The sequence below is a fragment of the Dipteris shenzhenensis genome, chromosome 27 (genome assembly GCF_047967505.1).
Source record: "Dipteris shenzhenensis isolate YYH24624 ecotype China chromosome 27, Dip_SZ_1.0, whole genome shotgun sequence".
In the NCBI taxonomy this organism is placed as follows: Eukaryota; Viridiplantae; Streptophyta; class Polypodiopsida; order Gleicheniales; family Dipteridaceae; genus Dipteris; species Dipteris shenzhenensis.
This window is the reverse complement of record NC_141622.1, coordinates 41994005-42017547: the sequence shown is the minus strand read 5'-3', so window position 1 is coordinate 42017547 and position 23543 is coordinate 41994005. Positions and strand designations below refer to the sequence as shown.

General features: G+C 43.4%; 1 protein-coding gene across 4 annotated transcripts in view; it reads right to left on the bottom strand.

Moving 5' to 3' along the window:
• Positions 1–23543, bottom strand: part of LOC147884317 (plant/protein (DUF810)) — a 219391-nt gene that overhangs the window by 100205 nt on the left and 95643 nt on the right. For all 4 annotated transcript variants that reach the window (XR_015543641.1, XM_087398323.1, XM_087398321.1 and 1 more), the window contains exons 5-8: positions 21015–21081; positions 20705–20861; positions 366–533; positions 61–171 (exon numbers count right to left, since the gene is read on the bottom strand). Coding sequence is in view for 3 of the 4 variants with exons in the window: in XM_087398323.1 (XP_087254449.1) it covers positions 61–171; positions 366–533; positions 20705–20861; positions 21015–21081 (503 nt within the window). In the remaining variant the exon portion in view is untranslated. The remainder of the gene's footprint in view (positions 1–60; positions 172–365; positions 534–20704; positions 20862–21014; positions 21082–23543) is intronic.

The window sequence follows — 23543 nt, the reverse complement described above, 5'->3', positions numbered from 1 at the left end:
CAAACCAAAAGAAGCACAACTAAATGCCACCCTGATATCCGCATACAGCAATAATCTTACCTCGGCTTCCTCAATCTTTGCAATTAGTGTCCTAAATTCAGCTGCAGTACGATCACTTGGTTCGAGGTGTACGGATGGATGATTCAGAAGACCTTCCTCCAGCATATTGATCTAGAGTCAAAACCTCTGTAAGACTGAATTCAAATCAAGACACTAAATCGTATTACTCACACCTGACAACCACATCTATATAGATTAAAAATTTTACAAGGCAAAATCCAGATTTAAAAATCAAATTTTACAGTCAACATGGTTGGACTGTAATAATATGGAAGCAAGAACTGCAAATAAGATGTCAAATACACCTGTCTCTTCTCCCATCTCAGGTAAGCTTTTCGGTCTGGGAAATCTGAACGAGAAACAGTGCAGAGTAGCTCTAAAGGTACTAGCAATGTATCCATTTTCTTTCCAACTCTGCTAGCAGAAGCATGTAGCAGACCTTCTCTGGTCAGTCGATCCATCCCTTCAGAAATCTGTCAAGATAATTGGCAAAAGCCATGTCATCAGTTCTTTTAAAAACCAGCACCAGTGAACACATAGAATACAATAATTTTGAACAAAAAAGAAGATTCGCACTCGTTCTGAGCACCCTTTACAACTATACCTCAAGGCTAGCGTAGTGTGTGAACAATTGAGAATTAATCAAGTTTGCAATTGTTTGGTTCAAACCTCAACAGGCGATTTGTGTGGTGGGATATTCACTTGAACAGTAGATCCATATCTGGTGAGGCTGGGTGGATGGAGAAGGCATGACCCCCCTCTATCAGCCACGTAGAAAATGAAGTCCCACTGCATCCTCTGCATACTGGATACAATCTAGAAAGACCCTGCCCAATCTTCTGTGCTCCAGCTGCAGAGCAGCTCCAAAGACAATAAGGTATTGTCTCAAATTCCATAACCACGCAGAGATGGCACCTCTCATTAATGTGCATCTGCTCCTCTAAGGACCTCCATGGGCAACCCTCCAGAAGAAATGCCGCTCTCTCTAGAAGTCCGAGCTGTTGCTCCAAGTGAACGTGACAACCAATGCGTGTCGTAGACCAGAAGAAGGGCCCACAACTCTCTCCGAGTACCCTACTGATGAAGACCAAAACCACTCTCTTGCATCCCTGTCACGGGGCTGTGAAATTCTAAGTACTTTAATGTACTACAAGACCGTGACAACTTTGGTTTTAAAAGTCCAAGCGTGGGCTTAATAATGTGTAATTAAACGTGGCATGGTGCCTAGCACATAAGTGTAATTAATCCCTAGGCCAAAAGGCATTCCATGGAATTAAAAGAGTGGTTGTTGGAAAATGATGACGTGGCATTTTTAATAAACCCCCTAGAGGGCCATGTACCTTCAGTGGCCCCCTAGAGTTGCAGGTGGCTCTACTTCACATGTGTGGTTTTCTCTCTCATCTTCTCCCTTTGTTGGGATTTTGGACTGGTTTTTCAGCCTCTCTCAGCTGAATTCCATATTTCTTCATAACTCCTCAACCATTTGGATACCTCGACTTCTGTTTGGCCTGATGGCATGCCTTCTACCTCCCCTTCGCAGTGATATGCTTTTCCCTCCATGCATTTGGCACAATGGGCAGAGCTGAGCACTTCTTTTGCCGGTCGAATTTGCAAAAGTGGCTTTTCTGGACCTTTTTGCTTCTACAGCCTCCTGGGCCTCTCCTCTTGCAAAGCTACAGCTTTCTGTTGAATTTCGACTGGTCCCACATGTAGGATCGATAGGCAAAAGAGAATATACAAAGAGTCGATGATAATCAGCCGTCACGTCAACTAGGATAATGAGAATACAGAGTACAAAGTACTTGTACCTAGACCTAGGACTAAGTGTCCTAGGTATCACATAGGACTAAGTGTCCTATGTGGCCTAAAAGGCACCAACACTACAAGTGCCTATATTTATGCCGACAAGGCACATACCATGGCCTATAGGGAATCACTAGAACAACCAGAAGATGGCCTACAAACCCCACTCCATGGGATGGGCTGAAGTACTCTGGAAACGTCTCAGAATACCTGGTATTTTCTGGTCATGGTGGCCCATGTTCATCCAAAAGGATATAGCCACCTATGAATGTACAAGGGACGTCAGATCATGTAACAAAGGGAACCAAGTGTAAAGCCTATCGAAACACTTCGAACTTGGGACAAGGAAGTGCCTTTGTAAACATATCTGCTATGTTGTCCTCTGTGGAAAGTTAGGAGAACTCTATGTCTCCTGCTGACAACCGCTCCCGAACATAATGATAGTGAACTTCAATATGCTTGGTACGCGCATGAAACACTGGGTTACATGCAATGGCCAAAGCACTCTGGCTGTCAGTGTAGACAATAGTGGAGGATGTCTGCCGAATACCAAGATCTGTAAGTAACTGTCAAAGCCAAACACACTCTACTATAGTGGTGAAAGCTGCCCTGTACTCAGCCTCACAACTGGATGTTGCAACTGTTGGTTGCTTCAAGAGATACATGAATTGCCAAGCAAAAAACAATTGCGAGTATGTGACACTTTGGTGTCGAAACATCCTGCCCAGTCACTATCCGTGTAAGCATGCATGGTAAGTGAACCCTGATCACCATAGAAGAGGGCAAAATCCTGAGTGCCTCTGAGATATTTGAAGACTCTCTTCACTGCCTGCCAATGCTGTAAACTGGGCATGTGCATGAATCTGCTGAGCTAAGATACTGCATACTGTAAGTCAGGTCTAGTGTGACATAGTCTATAGATAAACAAGGCATCCAACAGCTTGCTAATAAAGAGTGAGATCACATGGTGGGCTCCCATCATGAGCTGAAAATTTGAAGCCAGGGTCCACTGGAGTAGAGATTGGCTTGCAATCCTCAAACTAAAAATGATCAAGGAGCTGTCCAATATACTTGGACTGAGACATTATGATACCCCCCTCAACATGAGCAAACTGAATGCCCAAATAATAATGGAGCTGTCGCATGTCTGACATGTCAAAAATCTGCTGCAAATCAGCCTTGAAAGCTGCAATTTGCTGACTATCTGGGCCCGTGATGAGCATATCATCCACATATAAAATCAGCACTAAACAATCAGATCCACTCCCACGGACATAAAGAGTGGGTTCTGTGGGACTATTCTAAAACCCAAGGGATAGTAACTGTGCATGAATTTTGGCATACCATGCCCTGGGGGCCTGCTTCAAACCATGAAGGGGTTTTCTAAACCGGCATAACTTATTTTCAGAATTAACAACCTCAAAGCTAGGAGGTTGTGTGACATATACTTCTTCCTACAGATCCCCATGAAGGAAAGCAGTCTTGATGTCAAGTTGGTGCACTTGCCAATGATGATGAGCTGCAATGGCAATGACACATCTAATGGTAGTAATCCTGGATGTGGGAGCAACTCTCTTCAAAGTCAATGCCTTGTTGTTGGGCATACCCTTTTGCAACAAGATGGGCTTTGTGTCGATCTATACTGCCATTAGATTTCCTTTCTAATTTCTAGACCCACCGGGTACCAATGGCATGCTTGTCGGGAGGGACATCTACCAATTCCCATGTGTCATTTTTGGCAATGGATTGTAACTCAGCTCTCATTGCATGCATCCACTCTTTGCTGTCAAAAGCATCTTTATGGCACAAGGGCTCTTCATTGCATGCTATAGCAAGGAGTGCAAACTCAAGAAAGTGACCATGCATCTGTCTATTCCCTGATCTTGTCCGAGCAGCAAAAGGCTCTCCTCTCAGAAACAGGAGTCTGCTGAGGAGTGTAAGGAGTAGTGCATGAGTGAAAATTGCCCCGTGAAGAAAAAAATGCATCAAACTCCTTTCACATATACTCTCCCCCCCTGTCTGTGTTCAGGGTGACAAGCTTGCATCCTGATTCATTCTCAACCATATTCAACCACCTCTGAAAGCATGAGAAAACTTCAAATTTGCCTTTTAAAGGATATACCCAGCAATATCTTGTGAAATCATAAATTTGGGTCATGAAATATTTGTACCCTCCAATGGCATTTGTCCTCATTGGGCCACAGACATCACTGTGCACTAGCTGCAATTTCCTTTGTGAGAGTTTTGGACAATTCTTTTGAAAAGGAAACCAATGCATCTTAACAAAAGACAACCCTCACACACATATTTGGAAACTGTGTGAGTTTGAGGTACATCATTTGCCATCTGCTGTGAATGTAGCTTTGCAAAAGCTCTATAATTGAGATGACCCATTCTCTCATGCCAAAGATGAGTTTCAACAAGCTGTGAATCTGAAATAGCAAATGCTTCAATAGAAAGTGCAGCTGAGTGATGATCAAGCTAATAAAGCCCCTTTTGCAAAGTGCCAGTGAGAACTATGGCATTGTCATCACGAAGATCATAAACTAAGCATCTGTAGCCATCTAAAATCACTCTGAAACCTGAAGTAGCGATTGCTGAAATCCAGATCAAGTTGACTTCAATTCCAGGCACAAAGAGAACATTTGTCAACGTGACACGATGACTTGAAATAGATGTGAGCTGCACATCTCCAATTCCTTTTACAGCATATGAAGCATTATTAGCACATGTGAGAGTCACCCCTCGAGGTGCATCAGCTAAAGAGTGAAACAACTGTCTGCAAGATGTGACATGCTTGGAACCAACACTTTCAAAGTACTAGGACTGAGCATCATTAGCAGTAAAGAGTGCATCAGCTTTGGAGGGATCAAATGAGCAATGGACAGTCCATGCCCCATCCTCCTGAAGAGCATGTGCATGTGTAGCCTCTGCTGGCTCATGGGATTCAATAGCATGTGAGGCATTAACTCTCAATCTTGCTTTCTTTGTCTCCGAAGCACTGCACTTCCTGCATTCTGAAATGTCATGTCCAGCCTTGCGACAATAGTTGCATCTTTTCTTCTTTCACTTATCTGCTGTATTTTTAGATGCATGGGAGGAATTGCAGCTGCTATGCACAGATTTTGGCTTGCCCATAGGCTTGGAAGCCTTGCCTCTTCCTGTCTGCTGTGAAGCAAATGCATGATCAGGAATAATGGCTTGTCTATTAGCTCAACTTTGCTCTTCCTGCAAAAGCAAAGTCACTAGCTGATCAAAACAATAGTGGTCTAGATTACGCATGGCCACTAATCGAAGGGTTGTAGCAAACCCTTGATATGTATCTGGCAGTCCATTCAATGTGGTACTGACAAGCTGTGAATTTGGCACCACCTCATCAATGTTGGCAAGTTGTTCAATGAGGTCCTTGACCTTTGTCAGGTATGCATCCATAGAGTCACCTTCATTCATGCTGACTTCTTGTAATTGCCTTCTCAAATATGCAACACGAGCCTCATTGCAAATTTGATAGAGAGAAGCCAATTTATCCGAATCATCCTTTGCTGTCCTGCAAGACCGGATGTGTGGAATAATGATTCTCTTGCATGATAAATCAATGCATGAGTGTGCATTTGCATCTCTTGCATCCCATCTTGCATGTTCCTGAGTTGGAAGAGTAGTAGCAGGAGTGCTAGAAGATGAGGCATCAAGAGGAGTAACCCCTGCAGAGGGACCAGCAGTAGAGGCAACCACTGTAGCATTGGCTGGCCTCAAATCAACCCCAGAAACAATATTCCACAAATGCTTTGCAACAAGAATATGTTTCATGAGATAAGACCACATCGGATAGTTGGTGCCATCCAACTTATCATCTTCACGAAGAAGATGATGCGAAGAACACCAAATAGATCCTGATTGTTCCCAGCCATAGCAAATGTGATACCCTGAAAGAGACTTGAAAACCCAAAAGCCTCAAGGCTATCAGTGCAAAAAGCTGGCTGTCCAAAAATGACAGCAAATATCTGCAAATTTCCGACCCAAATTAGAGGGCAAATGCAGATCTGACCCAAATGTGACTGTGGCAGGCAATGTTCACTGCAAAAACAGCAAATCTGGCAAAAGCCCCAAATTTATTGAGGGCAAATAGGCCAAAAAGAGGGCAAATACAGAAAAGCCCCAAATTTTGCTGAGATCGGACTCAATGTCCTACAAAAGTGACTCAATGTAGTGCAATCAAAATAGAAATTGTAGACCAAATCCCGAAAAATAGCCTCAAGTTTTGCAACTGCCAAAAATTAGGACTTGCTGTCCACAAATTGACTGCAAAAATGCACCTGTCCCAAAGTATAGATCTCAAAATGTAGACTTTCCAGACTGTTGAAATGGCTTGAGAAAATTTCAAACAGTAGAAGGGAGATAATGATAGCAAAAGCCCTCAAAAGCCCCAAATTTTGAGAGTGTCCTGCAAATTTCACACGTGCCAAACCTGTAGGGAAATCTTGAAACAAGTACAACTATACGGAAGCAAGTACATTGTACGGATGGGTGAAACATATCCAAAGTATAGTGTACGACTGTACGACATTACGGTATCCGATGCACGATGTACGACGATGCAAGTACGGTTGTACGGTGAATGAAGTAAGGAACAAGTGCGGTGCAAGTACGGAGTACGGATCAAGTACAAGATACATCACAAGTACAACGTACATAACAGATATTTTGCATTTACTTGTACAAAACATGTACTCTACAAGTACAGTGTACGACGACGCAAGTACAACGAGTGAGTACGATGGCTCTACAGTGCAGGTACGTAGTACGGAGAAGTACGGAGCGGAGCAGTACGAATTGTATGGAGCAATACGGAGAAGGAGACTGGTGCAAATCCAAGCTCTGATACCACTATAGGATCGATAGGCAAAAGAGAGAATACAAAGAGTCGATGATAATCAGCCGTCACGTCAACTAGCATAATGAAAATAGAGATTACAAAGTACTTGTACCTAGACCTAGGACTAAGTGTCCTAGGTATCACATAGGACTAAGTGTCCTATGTGGCCTAAAAGGCACTAACACTACAAGTGCCTATATTTATGCCTACAAGGCACATACCATGGCCCATAGGGCATCACTAGAACCACCACGAAATGGCCTACACCACACGCTAGTTGACTGGTTCTTCTCTATTTTGGAGGACTTTCCGGCTATGAAACTTCTCCAAAACCTTCTCAATGCATTCCTCTCTGAAGCACGTTTCTTTTGAGTCCAAGAACTCCCACTTCTTCGCGACAGAAGTGCTTCTTTTCGGATTTTTAAGTGGAATTCTTGCTGGTCGTCTCTTGTAAATGCTTTTTCTTCATGCCTTTTCACTCCATTTTGGCTGAGAATGCAATTGGGCATTGACTACTATGTCCTCTTGGCGATTGAGGACTCGGTTCGAGTTTTCAGGGCTTGATGAGTTGTGATTTTTCTGCTGCAATTTATTTTTACCATAAGCTATTGGTTGGCCTTGTGTGCCACCTCTTTCTTGGTCCACAGGTGCCCAGGCAATGCTACATGAGTCATTCTTTGGTTGGGTACTTTACTGATTTTATTTTGGAGCTTTGAAAAGCTTTGTGAATGCCATTTGGAAACCACTCAAAGAGAGGGCAGCTGGGGTGCAATGTGATTGCATCTGGACAACCAATGGAATTGCACTCGGAAAAGAGAATGCCTTTGGATTGAGCCTATGGATTAAGTGCACTTATGTGATGGTGTTCTATGCTTGAAAGCCTTGCGAAGGCTCAGTGAATTGGGACTGCGTGCTCAATTGCAAGGAAGGTCTCCCAGATGCAACTTGTAATCATTTCATTGTGAAATATAAAGAAATACCGAAAGGAGCGCCACGGTGTTTGCGGCCAATCGGGTGCACGTGTCTATGTTTGTTGAGCAGGGGCATTCTAGCCTCCATCCCTTTTTTAGTGGCTTTGTTTGTGAACAGATGGGGTGATCATGCAATGGTTAATGGTTGTGATATATGCTTTGTGAGCTGTAAATAAGTGCTGAAGTGATTAAAGGTTTAGTTCCACTGCCCCATGAGTGATTAGAGACCGGTTTCGTTGGTTCCGTTGCCGGGACACCACACACTCTTCCTCAAGAGGTGGGCCTTGGTAGTTTGGTGGAAGGATATCTTTGCTGCACTTTTTGACAGCTGAATATTACAGCCATAAACATGGTGAGTACCCATGCAAGAGAGCTCACAACTCCTCACAGGAGAAGGCAGGAAAGCCTTAATGATCCAGCTAGTGTACAGTTGCAAGGAGCACAACAAATGCCTTTTGAGCAGGCCACACATGAAGCTACAACTCAGCTCAACGGTGATACTAGTTCTAGCAGTGAGTCAGATGATGCCACTATGTTGAATGCACAGCTTGCAAGTGTAGTGACTGCTTTGACTCAGCTGACTCAAAACTTGGCTCAAATTGTGCAAACAAATGCCAAGAAGAAGAAGAAATCAAGAAAGCACAAGCACGGAAAGAGTGAGTACACACATGCATCAACTTCTCATGGCAGACCGCACACTCATGCATCAGTTTCCCATGAGGGACAGCCATGAAAAATGACTCAAAAAGTGACTTCCAAGAGAGAGGAATCCCCCAAAAGAGCACTTGAGAAAGAGGTACAAAAAGTACAACCAGTGTAACAAGAAAAAGCACGAGGCCTTGGTTTGGGTACTTCTACTCCTCAAAATAATAATGTGCAGTCCATAAATGTGGCTCAACCACCTCAGCCATATTTGAGGCAGCAAGCTGAATATTTTGGTACAGATTCTATCTTTGATGCTATGTTGATTTCACCGCCAACTAGGCATAGAAAGCAAGCCATGTATGACAATGTGGGAATGCAGCCAGACATGCAAGCCACAGCACATGCTCCCATGCCTTATGTTCAGCCAAGCATGGCTCTCCCTACAGAAGGAAATGCTGCAAAAATACAGCCATCTTTGGGACAGCCAACATCAAATATATATAAAGAATTTAAGGATGGTGGTTCTCATGTCAAGTTTGAGACATATAATGGAGTACAGAACAGGTACAAAGCCCTCACATTCCTTCAACAGTTTGATGCTGCATTTCTTGGGGGTTTGTTTACAAAAGCATCCAAGATGAGGAAGGTTGCCACATTTTTGAAAGGCAATGCACTTAAGTGGTACACCAACCTTATGCTTCATGGAGATGCACCTGCTATTTGGCTGGAATTTAAGCAAGTGTTCACTTCTACTTGGCTTACTCCAACTTTTGAAGTCGAAGTACTTTCACACTAACATGACTTGTCATCCAAACTTTGCAAGAATCTTGATGATTACACCAAGAGGTTTTGGGATGTTTTGTTGCCGTTGAGCTCTTACAGGCATGTTTCTTTGAAAGAGCAAATAGAGGGGTACTGTTGTGGATTGCCCAGTGAGCTACGTGACTATTGCATCAAAACCAAGGTGGGTTCTATGACTCAATTAATTGAGAATTCAAGGATACCATATGCATGGATGCAGGGGAAGAATTTGGGCTTTATGGACAGTAAGAAAGAAGACAGCAAATGGGCTGCCAAACACCAAGATAAGAAGGACATCAAATCTGAAAATAAAAATTATGGCAAACGACCGTTTCAAAAGAAAGGAAAAGCTCAATTCAAAGCTGGTCAAAGGCGTGGACAGCCTAATAAACAGCCCCGTACCAAGTTATCTGATAAAGAGAAAAAGTCACTCATGGAGCAAAACAAATGTTTTATATGCAAAGGAGAGGGACACCGCTCTTACGATTGCCCATCCAAGAAAAGAGATAGGTTAGATGATGATAAGAATGATGATAAGTAGGCTGATCGGAAGGGCAAAAGACCTAAATCTTCCATAGGACTTCTTCCAGATGTGATTGGGAGTTTGCCACATGCACATGATGAAGAGGAAACGAAAAAGACTGAGATGTGCAGAGCATGGGAAAAAATCAAAACAGAATTGTTTGTTTTTCTTTGATTCTGAAGCAAAGGCAAATTTCATAACTCTTGATATGGCAAGAAGGCTTGGCATCAAGCTTGAGGAAATGGGGCCATCCGGCATGTGTGATATGGCCAACCCTGAATTCAACACACCTGTCACTCCTATCATTAGCAAGTTGAGGATGCATCCAGGGATATCAGGATGCAGAGGACTTCTACATTATACCTTTGCCAGAGTATAATGCTTTGCTTGGGATGCCTTGGATGTACAGGGTGGGGGCTGATGTGCAGATGAGAAACAAGAAGATTTCTTTAACTCATAGAGGCAAAAATCATGTACTTGATGTAAAGTTGAAAGAGGAGTCCATCCCTGTAGTTTTAGCTTCTTGTATTTCCAATGTAATAAAGCGTCATATTTCAGCGTACTTGATTTTTGTCAAAGAGGACAGCCAACCAGTTCAGGAAGGCTCTACTCTTTCTGCTTTAGATAGAGAAAGGACTGCTTTTATTTCAGATTTTCAAGATTGTTTCTCAGATGCACTTCCTCAAGAATTACCTCCCAAGAGGCCCGAGGATCATCAAAGTGATATAATTCCAAAAAGCTCACCGCCTAATATACCTCCCTATCGTGTCACTAAGGCACAACAGGAAGAGATAATGTCACAACTGAAGGAACTCTTGGAAAAGAGATTAATACAGCCAAGCAATTCTCCTTATTGATCCCTTGTGTTGCTTGTGCAAAAGAAGAATGGCAGTTGGAGAATGTGTATTGATTATAGGGCTTTGAATAAAGTCACAATTAAGAACCCTTTTCCAATTCCACGCATTGATGATATATTGAATCGGTTGGAAGGTTCCTTAATGTTCAGTCGTATTGACCTTAAAAGTGGATACCATCAAATAAGGATACGGCCTGAAGATGTCTACAAGACTGCCTTCCGCACTTCATTTGGCTTATATAAGTTCCTTGTGATGCCTAATGCACCTGCCACTTTCAATAGAATGATGGACATAATATTTAGAGCACACAGAAAGTTTGTGGGCACTTTCTTGGATGACATCATTGTGTTCTCTAAAAATGAGCAGGAGCACAGGAAACACCTCACTATTATGTTTCAAGAGTTGAAAAGACACAAGTTGTTAATAAACACAAAGAAAAGTGAGTTCTTTATGCATGAAATTCATTTTCTTGGTCATATAGTGTCAAAGGATGGAGTCAAGATGGATCCTGCAAAAGTTGAGGCCATAAGGAGTTGGCCAATTCTGAAAAATCTGCATGAAGTTAGAAGCTTCCTTGGGTTATGTTCATACTATCGAAGGTTTATAAAGTACTTTGCAGAAATTGCTTCTCCCTTACATGCTTTACAGAAGAAAGCTGTACCGTTTCGGTGGGGACCAAGGAAAATGCAGCTTTTGAAGAGCTGAAGCAAAAGTTGTGTTCTGAACCCATTATTATCTTGCCAAATCTTGCAAAACCCTTTGCTATAACTTGTGATGCATGTGGCAACAGCATAGGAGGCACTTTGATGCAGGATGGCAAAGTGGTTGCATATGAGAGTAGAGTTCTCAAAGATGCTGAATTGTACTTGCAGACATATGAGAAGGAAATGTTAGCATTGATACATGCTTTGACCACATGGACACATTACCTTCTTGGAGCTGATTTTTATGTGCACACAGATCATTAGTCACTTAGATATTTTCTCACGCAAAGAAAATTATCTGAAAAGCACATGAGATGGGCTAACTTCCTCTCAATGTTTCATTTTCAAATTGTACATGTGCCGGGTAACAAAAATGTCGTAGCTGATGCACTTTCCAAGAAACCACAGCCTGAAGCGGTCTCCAAGAAACCCAGTGTTTCAGCAGTGAGCATTGCTTACAACAATGTGTTAGATGTGATGAAAGATCAATATGTTAATGATGCTGATTTTTCAACTATTTATGATCAGCTTTCTGATGGTCAAAGCCATGATCACTATATGTTGAAAGAGGGTTTCATTTTGATGCATGGACAACTTTGTGTCACTGATCAAATGCGACAGAAAGTCATAATGGAAAGTCATGCTCCTCCATATGCAGGACATAGGGGAATTACAGCAACAATTACAGCAGTGGAGCAATATGCTTTTCCCCTCTTCCTTTCTCTTCTGTCTCTTCTTTTCCCCTCTCTTATTTCGTCTCTTTCATTTTCTTTTCTCTTCTTTTCATAAGCATATGCTTTCTCTCTTTTTCTCTTTTTTTCCCTCTTTTCTTCTTTTATCCTCTCTTTCGAAAGGGTAATTTTGTAACAAACAATGTTGTATATCTTTGACATGTATATGCTTCTGTCGCTCAGCTCGTTTGAGCGATTTTGTATCACCCTTTTCACAAATATTTTTTTGTAACAAACAACATTCTTTTGTAATTACTTTAAAAAAAAGATTAGTGGGGCAAAACAAGGCTTGTTGTGGCCCTGTTTAGCCCCACTAATGTTTTTTTAAAGCTTCGGTTAATCGTCGCTATATAGCGACGTTTACCAATGTTGAGGAAAGATGTAGAATAATATGTGAGAACATGCATGGTTTGTCAAAAAGCAAAGTTTGACAGGCAGAAAGCACCTGGGTTGTTACACAATTTGCCAATTCTGGATAGACCATGGCAAAGCATAGCTATGGATTTTGTGTTTAATCTTCCACGTACTCCTACTAGACATGATGGATTGTGGACAATAATTTGCAAGTTTAGCAAACAAGCCCACTTTGTGCCAGTAAGAAAGAAAATTATAGCAGATCAAATGGCCAAATTGTTTCTGCAGCATGTCTTCAAGTATCATGGGATGCCTGAATCCATAATCACTGATAGAGATCCAATGACGAACAGCCTCTTTTGGAGAGGGCTATTTGAAAATATGGACACTATGCTGAATTTTTCGTCATCTTTTCACCCTTAGTCTGATGGACAATGGGAGCAGGAAAACTCTACCATCCTGGATATGTTTAAATGCTATGTCTCAGACCACAAAAGCAAATGGGAGCATTACTTGCCTTTGCTGGAATATGCTTACAATAATACGGTGCACACATCCACAGGTAAAGCACCTTTTGAAATAGTGGAAGGTGCCAAGAAAGATACCTCCCATTTTGCATACAAAAGAGAAAATCTTCAAAGCTGATCATTTTGTTAAAAGCCTTGAAGCAGCTTACAAGAAGATCAAATATGCCTTGCAAAGAAGTCAAGACAAGCAGAAAAGAGCAGCAGATAAGCACCGCAGGGAATTGGTATTCACGGAAGGTGATTGGATTTTGCTGTGTTTTCAGAAGTTAAGGCTGAAAAATAAGAAAGGCAAGGAAAGGTTGTACACAAAGCTGAACATGCAATACTATGGTCCTTTCCAGGTTTCTAAAAAGATAAACGAGGTAGCTTACAGGCTGAAGTTGCCTCCACATTAGAAGATACATAATGCCTTTCATGTGAGCTTGTTAAAGCAATATCATGGAGATGTTCCCAAGGATTCGCCTAATGATGTACAACCTGAAGTAGAAGAACAGGATGAACTTCTGGTCCCAGAGCAGATTCTGGCATACACAGATAGAAAGCTCAAGGGTAAAGTTATCCGTCACTACTTGGTAAATTTTCAAAATTACCCATCACTCGATGCGAAATGGATGGAGGAAGGTGAATTGGCAGATTCACCTGGGATATTGCAGCTTTACCTTAATGCTTTCCAGTTAGAGCCAACTGCGGTCCAAGCTCCTACAGGTAGTTCAACAGAGCGAGCGTCTGGAGCATTACCTGGTGTTCAAGAGGGAGGTAGCACCTCCACTCCCTCACTACAGACGGGCTCACCGTGATTTCATGAGGTCGCTTGATGACACTCTGTGTTTCATCCGAGATACTGAGCTGATAGTATTTCTACTGTGAGACTTCATGATATTGATGCATCTTGACTATTGATCGCCGAGGATTTCATAGATTTTGAGCAGTGTATATGAATGGATGCATGCCTCTCCTATCCATATTTTCATTGTCTCTGTATACTATAGCTGCGGCTTTCTTGTATACTCTTTCATGGTATATTTCATGCTCGCTCCTGTGTTTTGGGGCAACAAACTGTGGTTTGCTGTTTCAAGAGAGGGATATGTCACGGGGCCGTGAAATTCTAAGTACTTTAATATACTACAAGACCGTGACAACTTTGGTTTTAAAAGTCCAAGCGTGGGCTTAATAATGTGTAATTAAACACGGCATGGTGCCTAGCACATAAGCGTAATTAATCCCTAGGCCCTAAGGCATTCCAAGGAATTAAAAGAGTGGTTGTTGGAAAATGATGACATGGCATTTTTAATGGACCCCTAGAGGGCCATGTACCTTCAGTGGCCCCCCTAGAGTTCCAGGTGGCTCTAGTGCCTTCTACATCCTCCTTTGCCATTCCCGGATCTTCATCGGCCTTCTAAACTTCACATGTGTGGGTTTCTCTCTCATCTTCTCCCTTTGTTGAGATTTTGGACTGGTTTTTCAGCCTTCTTCAGGTAAATTCCATTTTTCTTCATAACTTCTCACCCGTTTGGATTCCTCGACTTCTGTTTGGCCCGATGGCTTCCCTCTACCTCCCCTTCACAGTGATATGTTTTTCCCCTCCGTGCATTTGGTAGAACGGGCAGAGCTGAGCACTTCTTTTGCTGGTCATATTTGCAAAAGTGGCTTTTTTTGAACCTTTTTGCTTCTACAGCCTCTTGGGCCTCTCCTCTTGCAAAGCTACAGCTTTCTCTTGAATTCCGAGTGGTCCCACACGCTGGTTGACTGGTTTTTCTCAGTTTTGGAGGACTTTCCGGTGATGAAACCTCTCCAAAACTTTCTCAATGCATTCCTCTCTGAAGCACGCTTCTTTTGAGCCCAAGAACTCCCACTCCTTCGCGACAGAAGTGCTTCTTTTCACATTTTTCAGTGGAATTCTTGCTGGTCGTCTCTTGTAAATGCTTTTTCTTCATGCCTTTGCACTCCTCTTTGGCTGAGAATGCAATTGGGCATTGGCTACTATGTCCTCTTGGCGATTGAGGACTTGGTTCGAGTTTTCAGGGCTTGGTGAGTTGTGATTTTGCTGCTGCAATTTCTTTTTGGCATAAGCTATTGGTTGGCCTTGTGTGCCACCTCTTTCTTGATTCACAGGTGCCCAGGCAGTGCTACATGAGTCATTCTTTGGTTGGGTACTTTGCTGATTTTATTTTGGAGCTTTGAAAAGCTTTGTGAATGCCATCTGGAAACCACTCAAAGAGAGTGGCAGCTGGGGTGCAGTGTGATTGCATCTCGACAGCCAATGGAGTTACACTCGGAAAAGAGAATGCCTTTGGATTGACCCTATGGGTTAAGTGCACTTATGTGATGGTGTTCTATGCTTGAAAGCCTTGCGAAGGCTCAATGAATTGGGGCTGCGCGCTCAGTTGCAGGGAAGGTCTCCCAGATGCAACTTGTAATCATTTCACTGTGAAATATAAAAAATACCGAAAGGGGTGCCACGGTGTTTGGGGCGGGGGTAAGTGCCAAATGGTGATCATGCAATGGTTAATGGTTGTGATATATGCTTTGTGAGCTATAAATAAGTGCTGAAGTGATGAAAGGTTTAGTTCCACTGCCCTCTGAGTGATTAGAGGCCGGTTTCAATCCCACTACACCTCATGAAGAGGCTGGCCCTCCCATAACCAAAGATGCCATCGCAACCCCTCCTGCCCCATCACGATTGAAACTAAGTCAATTGTCTAGTTCCTGCCCAGGCGGCCTACTACGTTGATCCTCTACCACTCCAGCAAATCCAAGGTCCCGTCCATCTTCAGCTCTCCATCTGTCTCTGGCTGTAGAAGGCCACCAAGTCCCACTCTGTGCAGTTTGGAGCGAAGGATCCGAGGGCTCAATGTTAAAATTAGACCCTCAGGGGCACCCCAGTCCTAGAGAACAACCCATACTACGGGGGGAGGGGGGCGGAGGCTCTGTGCAACCTCCTACGAATGGCGGAGTGAATCTCTAGCATCCAAATACCTGCCCCCCTCAAATGACAAAGGGCTCACACCCCTACCTCTATATCAATGGTAAGATGGAACTCCATGCTCCGAATGACTGGCTAATCCACTAGCCCATTTTGCCCAACCAATGTGCATCTGCTGCCCCAAAATCATGAAACCCTCCTAATCACAAACCTTTCCGATGCCGAAAAGTCAAAACTACCGGCACCACGGACTTACTTGAATAAGTCCTCCACACAATCGTTGCCAAACTCTATGAAGACTCCTCATCAAGGGTGAGCCTTGCCCTATGAGGGGAGTTCTCAAAAGATGCACCTGTGGGTCTGCCACTCAACTCCTATGCAAGATGTGTTCCTGAGAAGCCATTTCTAGAGTGAGAGCTTCTAAGGCTCCATGTCTAGAGTGAGACCCCACACTACCACTTGACTTTGTTCTGCATCCGCGAGTCAATGATGCCAAGTCCTCCGCCTAGGGCAAGATCACCGTCTGCCAAGTGACATCGGCTCTACTATTCCTCGCGCCATCCGATCCTACCCACCAAATGTTGCATACCAAGCGTCTGAGCTGAACCATGCATCCTCTGTGAAAACACCAACAAGGCTACATACCAAGTTGTGACGAGGAGGATTTGGTTGGCCACTTAGGGCCCATCCTCCTAGGGAGAGTTTGACCCAGCTCCAATACAAAAGCTTGCACCACACTCTAGCATAGATACGATATGCTGCTCTTTTGAGATGTGTAACCTCTTTCAAGAGATTCACCAAACAGATAGCTCGTTAGTTATGCATAGATGATTGTTGTCCAATTACATGACACCGTGTTGAGTAAGACGACATGAATTTGGCAAGGTAGCAACCATATACAACACAACATGCAAAATCTAGTCTGCACCCTTCCCTTCACGCACCACTTCTTTAGAGAACAGCCCGCAAGACCTAGACACCTATAATTCTTCCGAAGATGCAGAGGCAACACAACAGGGAGTGTCCTCACATTCTATTAACGAAGTGTCGCCAAAGGGATCCCGTGGGCATCTTGCCAAGTGTTCCCTCAAGTGCACTTGCCCTTTTGTCCATCTAGGTTCTGTATGAGACCCACACCATTCATATTTGGTTGTCATAATTGCCCCTAGGCATTCTTTGACCATTTTACTCACTCCAAAATACAAAACACCAAATGAAACTTGGTTCACACATCATAGATATTTATGTACATAACATTTCATGGTGTCTTTAAAGACCGATGACCACGGATTCCTCCAAGGTCATGCTACACTCTAACTGGAACTCTAACTGGAATGTGACATTTGATGAGAATGCTAAACACTCTCTAGATGGTAGAGCGAGTCCCAAATCTATTAGCTTGCCGCTCTCTCCTCATCTGGTAAGTTTGTGAGAGAGATCATGTAGATAGAAAATGTGCACCGTCCTCTGGTCAACCAAGCAACCATTCCCCATGCGAACAACCACTGAACTCGCTTCAACCATGCCAAAAGGAGCACTTCCCAATCCCCTGGGGGCTACCTGACATCCCCATATGCAGCAATGGTAGTGCCATCTATCGACATTTGCTCTAACCAAGGAGCCCACACGAGCAAACCTGCATATGCCACCAACCAAAAGAAATAGGAGATCTTCCTCAGCTAGAGCCTAGTCGAAAGGCATGACTAGGATCTACTAATAATCTCCTAAGGCACCTGCCGCCGCTCAATCCAATGTCTCTACCAACTGAAGACACCTACCAATAATACGAGTGGCTTAGGAGAAGAATGGAATCTGATAAATCTTGTCCATCCACGACACCCTTGATGGCCAACACTACTCTTCGCGATCCCACTGTACCTCCCTCAAAGGGCAGCCCTCCCAAAGCTATAGCTTCCATTGAGTGAGTTCATGCGTGCACGGTTAGGGATTTCCAACAACACCTAGTAGATTATGCGACACATCCCAACATGGCTAGCTGCCTGTGATTGGTGAAAATACCCTAGAGCGTTGAGCACAAAAGCAAGAGAAGGGGAAAGGGAGAATGGGAAGGCCTACCCTAGATGTTCCTATGAGAATCTGGCTGGAGCTGATGGCATACAAGACATAAATCCCACATACCCACGGATTTGAGAAACCAATCTGCCCATAGTGTCCTCCAGGAACATCCAAACCACCCTATTGTAGGCCTTCTTAAAGTCCAAGTTGTGAGAAGCTGTGACTCCTCATATGCCCAGTCAACAGCATTCCAAAAATAAAGATGTCAGAGATGCTCCTCTCTTAGAAAAAACCTATCAACGTGCTATGGATAAAACCAAGGAGGTGATGGTAGAGCCACAGGCTCACAATGGCTAAGTGTTGGGAATCAAGATGAGAGGAGAACACCAAAATGTGAAGAAGTATTAAGAATACAAGAGTCGTGTTTCAAAGAATGACCAAAATGAGGAATATATCCAGTACAAAGGAAGCTAACCCTAATACTAACCCTAAGGGGGGGGGGGGACAAACCTCCTAACTAGAGGAAAAGTGCCGCAAGGGTCTGTCACAAATCACACCAATGACCATACTATTCATCATCTAACAAATTCCCATTGTAGTAACAATGTGCACGTGCAAAAAAATGGATCACTCACAAAAAGGAAATAAGCCTAAAGTAGAAAGCTTGAAACTATTCTTGTGAACAAATCAGCAACATTGTCATGTATAGAGCAACAGGTTAATGCTTATGTTTCCTAGGCCAGCAACTTTATGCACAATCCCAGTACTAAGCATTGGTAAGAGTATTTTCCGTCTACAAGGTACAAAGAATCTTGGATTGTTTTATCCAAGGGGGGACAACTTGCAGTAATATCCTTTACCATAATTCAGACTGGGCCGGTGATTATGATACCTGACAATCCATCGCTGGGAAATGATTTTTTTCTGGCAAGTCAGTGCATATCATGGTTAAGAGACAATTCACTCTTCCCACCTCTACCTGTGAGGCTGATCACATTAGCACCCACCGCCACATCTCGGTTCAAGAATATTGACCTGGCTCTCTTTCGCCGCACAGCACACAGTGCACCATTGACATAAGACTACCCCTTTTAGGATCGACTAACCGATGTCCCATTGTTGTTCACATGAAAGCCTTCTCCACTTCGGTCTTCGAAGTTCTTACCACCACCAAGATCTACAGTAGGGGACATTTCACCTAGGCTCGCGCCCCAAGCTATGCCATGGCCCCCATGCCCTCCTACTTATCGAGGCCTCGCACTTGCCCTAATCATCATGTATAGGTCGTATAATTCAACGCCATCCATTTTCAGTGCTGTTTGATTTGCTAGGTGAGTTGTTACATGCTTCCCATGGTTTGATCACCATGTCCAATGGAGTCAACAAAGCAGCCTTCACTGCCATGGTAGAGTTAAGTAGGTTACTTCTTTGTGAGTGTCACCTAACACCCACTACCATTCTCAATGACAGTCAAAGTGCTATGAACGTGGCAAGGACTCACGTTTTTCATGCCCATACCAAGCACATAGACATTCACTATCATGACGCCAGAGAAAAGCTTCATGCAAGGGAGATGCATGATGATTGGCAAGAACCAGGCTGTCCTTGGACTATGTGGGGGACAGCTAGATCTGCCTGATGTTTGTACCAGGATTGCTGGAGTACACTGGCATGCTTGTGATCAAGGATGGTGGTACCATGGACGATAGATACCACCTGGATTGTACTTGTGTTCTGGGATGGGTTACCTCGGTAGAGCTGGACCTGAAGGTACAGGAGCTGCAGGTTCGAAGACCAAAGATCAATGATGTCTCTGCCTTGCTCCTCAGAGTTCTCAGTGGGATCTCATGAAGCATCTACATCGATCAGTGGCTGGTTGGTGACAGGGGGTGTTGAGGTCACCTCCCCACCTGTCAGCCCCCAAATAGAAAGACATAGTGGACGTGTACCAGCAGCTAGTTATGGGTCAGAGAGAGGCCACAAGGGCAAATCGGAAGGCTGCTATATGGGCAAATCTATGTACCCATGAGGCCTGCTAACACAGCAGTGCATAAAACTGCTGCAACAGGGTCTGCAAAGGACAGGACACGGCGGACAGCAGACAGCAGTCAGACCCTGCCATATGGCAGTACACAGACTAGGTCGGCCCAGTCTGTGGGTCAGGTCAGTTGCATGTAAAGAGACTGGCTGTGGCAGGACCCAGCAATATGCGACTATGCCAGGGCCTTAAATAGGCACATCAGGAGGTCAGCTATACAAGGGCAGGACCAGACTCGGTCAGCTCCACACAGGAGTAGCAGGGAGGACAAGCATCAGGGTGCCTTGTGCCTCACACAGTGGTTGCAAACGGGAGCAGCAACGAGGTCAAGGAACAGTGCAATATCAGTACCTCACCACAGGCTGCATTGCAGAGCAGCAAGGAGCTCTGATGAAGCATTATCTGAGAAGCCCACTGAAGGCCCATAGAGCACGCAGGCTGACAGAGTTTTGGAGGTGCCAAGGGAAAGTAGAAGACTGTTCTGAGGTGCCAGGGGCCCACATCTAGGCAGTACTCTATCTGTTAGACGGTGCCACACTGAGCATACTTTTTGTATAGCTTTTGTCCATCTTTGAAGCAATACATGTTTCCTCTTTCTACTCTACTGTGCATGCTTCATTATCTGTGTCTGTATCTATCTCTATCTACATCTGTGTGCACAAAGGAAAGGAGTGAAATCTGAATTAAGCACTACGTGTTTCCTGGGCTTATTTCTATACACAAGCTTCCGCTCGAGTATTGGCTACGCTTCTTAACATGTTGGTCCATAGCCACCTTTTCCCAAATAAAAGTACACTTCAAATATTTATATACCTTAAAGACATAACCTTCTTCATTCCAGAATTTCCAATGCATCCTACTAAAAATCTAAAACACACCTCCATTTGTGTCCTAATATTCTCCAGCAGACCGGCAATGCCTGGTTCACGACCAGGTTGAGGCTTGTACTTCGAACTTTTACGACCAGTAAGCTTCCTCACAAGTTTTGACTTTTTCTCGTCCTTCTTTTCTTTCACTGCTGGTAGTATAAGACCACTGTTCATAGAAAACACAACAGCTTTCCATGTGGGGCATGAAATAAAAGTGGTTCCTACTGCATATGATTGATCAAATGCTTATGCAAATTAAATTCAGTAATCAATCATGACCAGCAGAGTAAAAACCCTCTAAAAATGAACATGAAGATACCCAGCAGCACCAACAGAAGCAAGCAGAACTTCATAAGCAGTTTCACGAAGATCATCCTCCGATATTCCTGTCAAAAAGCCATAACTTGGAAGATTAAGTTTTCCTGCATAAGAAAACGAAGCAGACAATCTTGAAGCCCTTTAACCAAATCCATCAATATATAATCTGCATGTCCTAGTCCCAGAATTATTTAGCACTCATAAAAATCAAGTTGCTAGATTGACACATCCACCAAGTCATCATTTTGATGAGTAGCAATACCTTTGCCCAGACACTCTCTACAAGACCAGAATCAAATTTATGTCTGGTCAGCTACTCCAAACGCAGAGCATCGCCATAGTCACAAAGCAAACCTGGCATCCTTGAAAATATCTCTTTGCATCTGAACTTACATAAATAAATTGAAACAGTATAATCTGACAAGCTTCAAACTATTAACTTCACACCATGAATTGAGTTAGATAAATGCTGCGCATACCTCCTTGTACAATCATTTCCCAAAAGCACATTCCAGATGTCTAGGATATGCCCAGTATAGTATTCAAACATTTATATGGAGCGCACCGTGTTGCATTTCTATCATTGAGTAATCTAGGGAAGAAGGGCAGACCTACCTGCAACAATGCTAGAAATCCAACGTAGGCCAACTTAAAGAAATCGCTACATAACTGTCACAATTTTTATTAGCACCTAAGTCAAAGAGGGTGGTAAGAGTGTTGGCATCATGCATGGGCTCCTAGAGACATCTGAAAATTTTCCCTCCTGTCAAAGCATCAATTGAGAGATCTAACTATAAGGATCTACTATAGGATGGATAGGATGGTTACAAGATGCTTTTCCGTATAAAAGAGTGTTGGCATCATCCATAGGCTCCAAGACATCTGAAAATTTTACCTCCTGTCACAGCTTCAATTGGGAGATCTAACTATAGGGATCTACTATAGGATGGATAGGATGGCCAATTTCAGAGAGCAAGGCGAGGCGTGGCGGTGGGGCGTTGAAAGACAGACATATACCATTTTTATTCATATACTTAATATAGGAACAAAGTGGAGACAGGTTGTGAACACAAGTGAGCAACAGTGCACACACAAGAAAGCTCCAATAGAAATGTTCAAATGAAACAATATACAAGTACTTGGTATATATAGTACCCAAGTACTACTGGTCAACCATAGGATTGACTTTATGCCTACAACACCATATCTTTGTAATGTTTTACAAATCCTCCCTCAAAGATATGGCTGAAAGTACCTTGGAGACGTCTCAGGTGTACCCTACAGTACCTAAAGTACCATGGTTGCACAAATTCATCCAGATAGATATGCAACCTATGGGAGTACATGAAAACAATGTCATTGTAAAATCACTTCACAACCCCCCTTGACATTGTGAGAATGTCTCTAATCCCCAAGCCATGTCGATGTCGTAAGAAAAGATCTGCTGACAGGGCTTTGGTAAAGATATCCGCCACATTGTCCTCAAATGGACAATAGATGAGATCAGTGAAGCCATCAAAAATACAATCCCGTACATAATGATAATGATTTTCAATGTGTTTCATGCGAGCATGAAAGACAGGATTGTTGGCTATGGTAATGCAACTTTGGCTGTGACAGAAGATAGAGTTTGCTTCGCCATCATGTGCATGATGCAAGACATGCAAAAGCTTCCTTAATCACATTAACTCCGTAGTGGCTGAATTTGCAGCTTTGTACTCTGCTTCACTGGAGGAAAGAGAGACTCGCTCTTGCTTCTGACTAAGCCATGAGATACAGACTGAACCCAATGAGAAGCAATAGCCAGTAGTGGACCGTCTGTCGTCAATGTCCCTTGACCAATCTGAGTCGGTGAAACCACTCAGCTCTACATCACAATCTGAAGCATAATGCAAGCCAAGAGAGAGAGAGAGAGAGAGAGAGTGCAATGGACGTATCTGAGAACCCTCTTTGCTGCATTCCAATGTGTGATCGTGAAACAATGCATGAACTGGCTCAAAAGCCCCATGGCATAGGCAATATCAGGCCGTGTGGAGCATAGATATATCAAATTGCCAACCAACTGCCTGTACAAAGTGCCATCAAACTTTTCAACAGTATCATGCTTACTCAGCTTGAGTCCCATGGAGTAGCCACAAGCTTACAGTTCTCCATTTAAAATTTTTGCAACAACCTCTTCGAATACTTAGTCTGTGACATAGAAATCCCATCATGGGTCTGCCAAAACTCAATGCCAAGACAATAATGCAATAGGCCCAAATCTGTCATGTCAAAGTTGTAACATAAAGCGGACTGCACTGCTGTAATTTGCTGCAAATCACTGCTAGTGAGTATGATGTCATCCACATATAGTACCAACATGTCCAATTCTGATTTTTGCTGCAGAACATACGGCTTTGGCTCTGTATGAGTGTTTACGAAGCCCTAGGACAGCAAAAACTGATGTATCTTCTGATACCACGCACGAGGTGCTTGCTTCAGCCCATATAGAGCCTTCCTGAGCTTGCATACCTTGTGCTCTTGTCCCTTC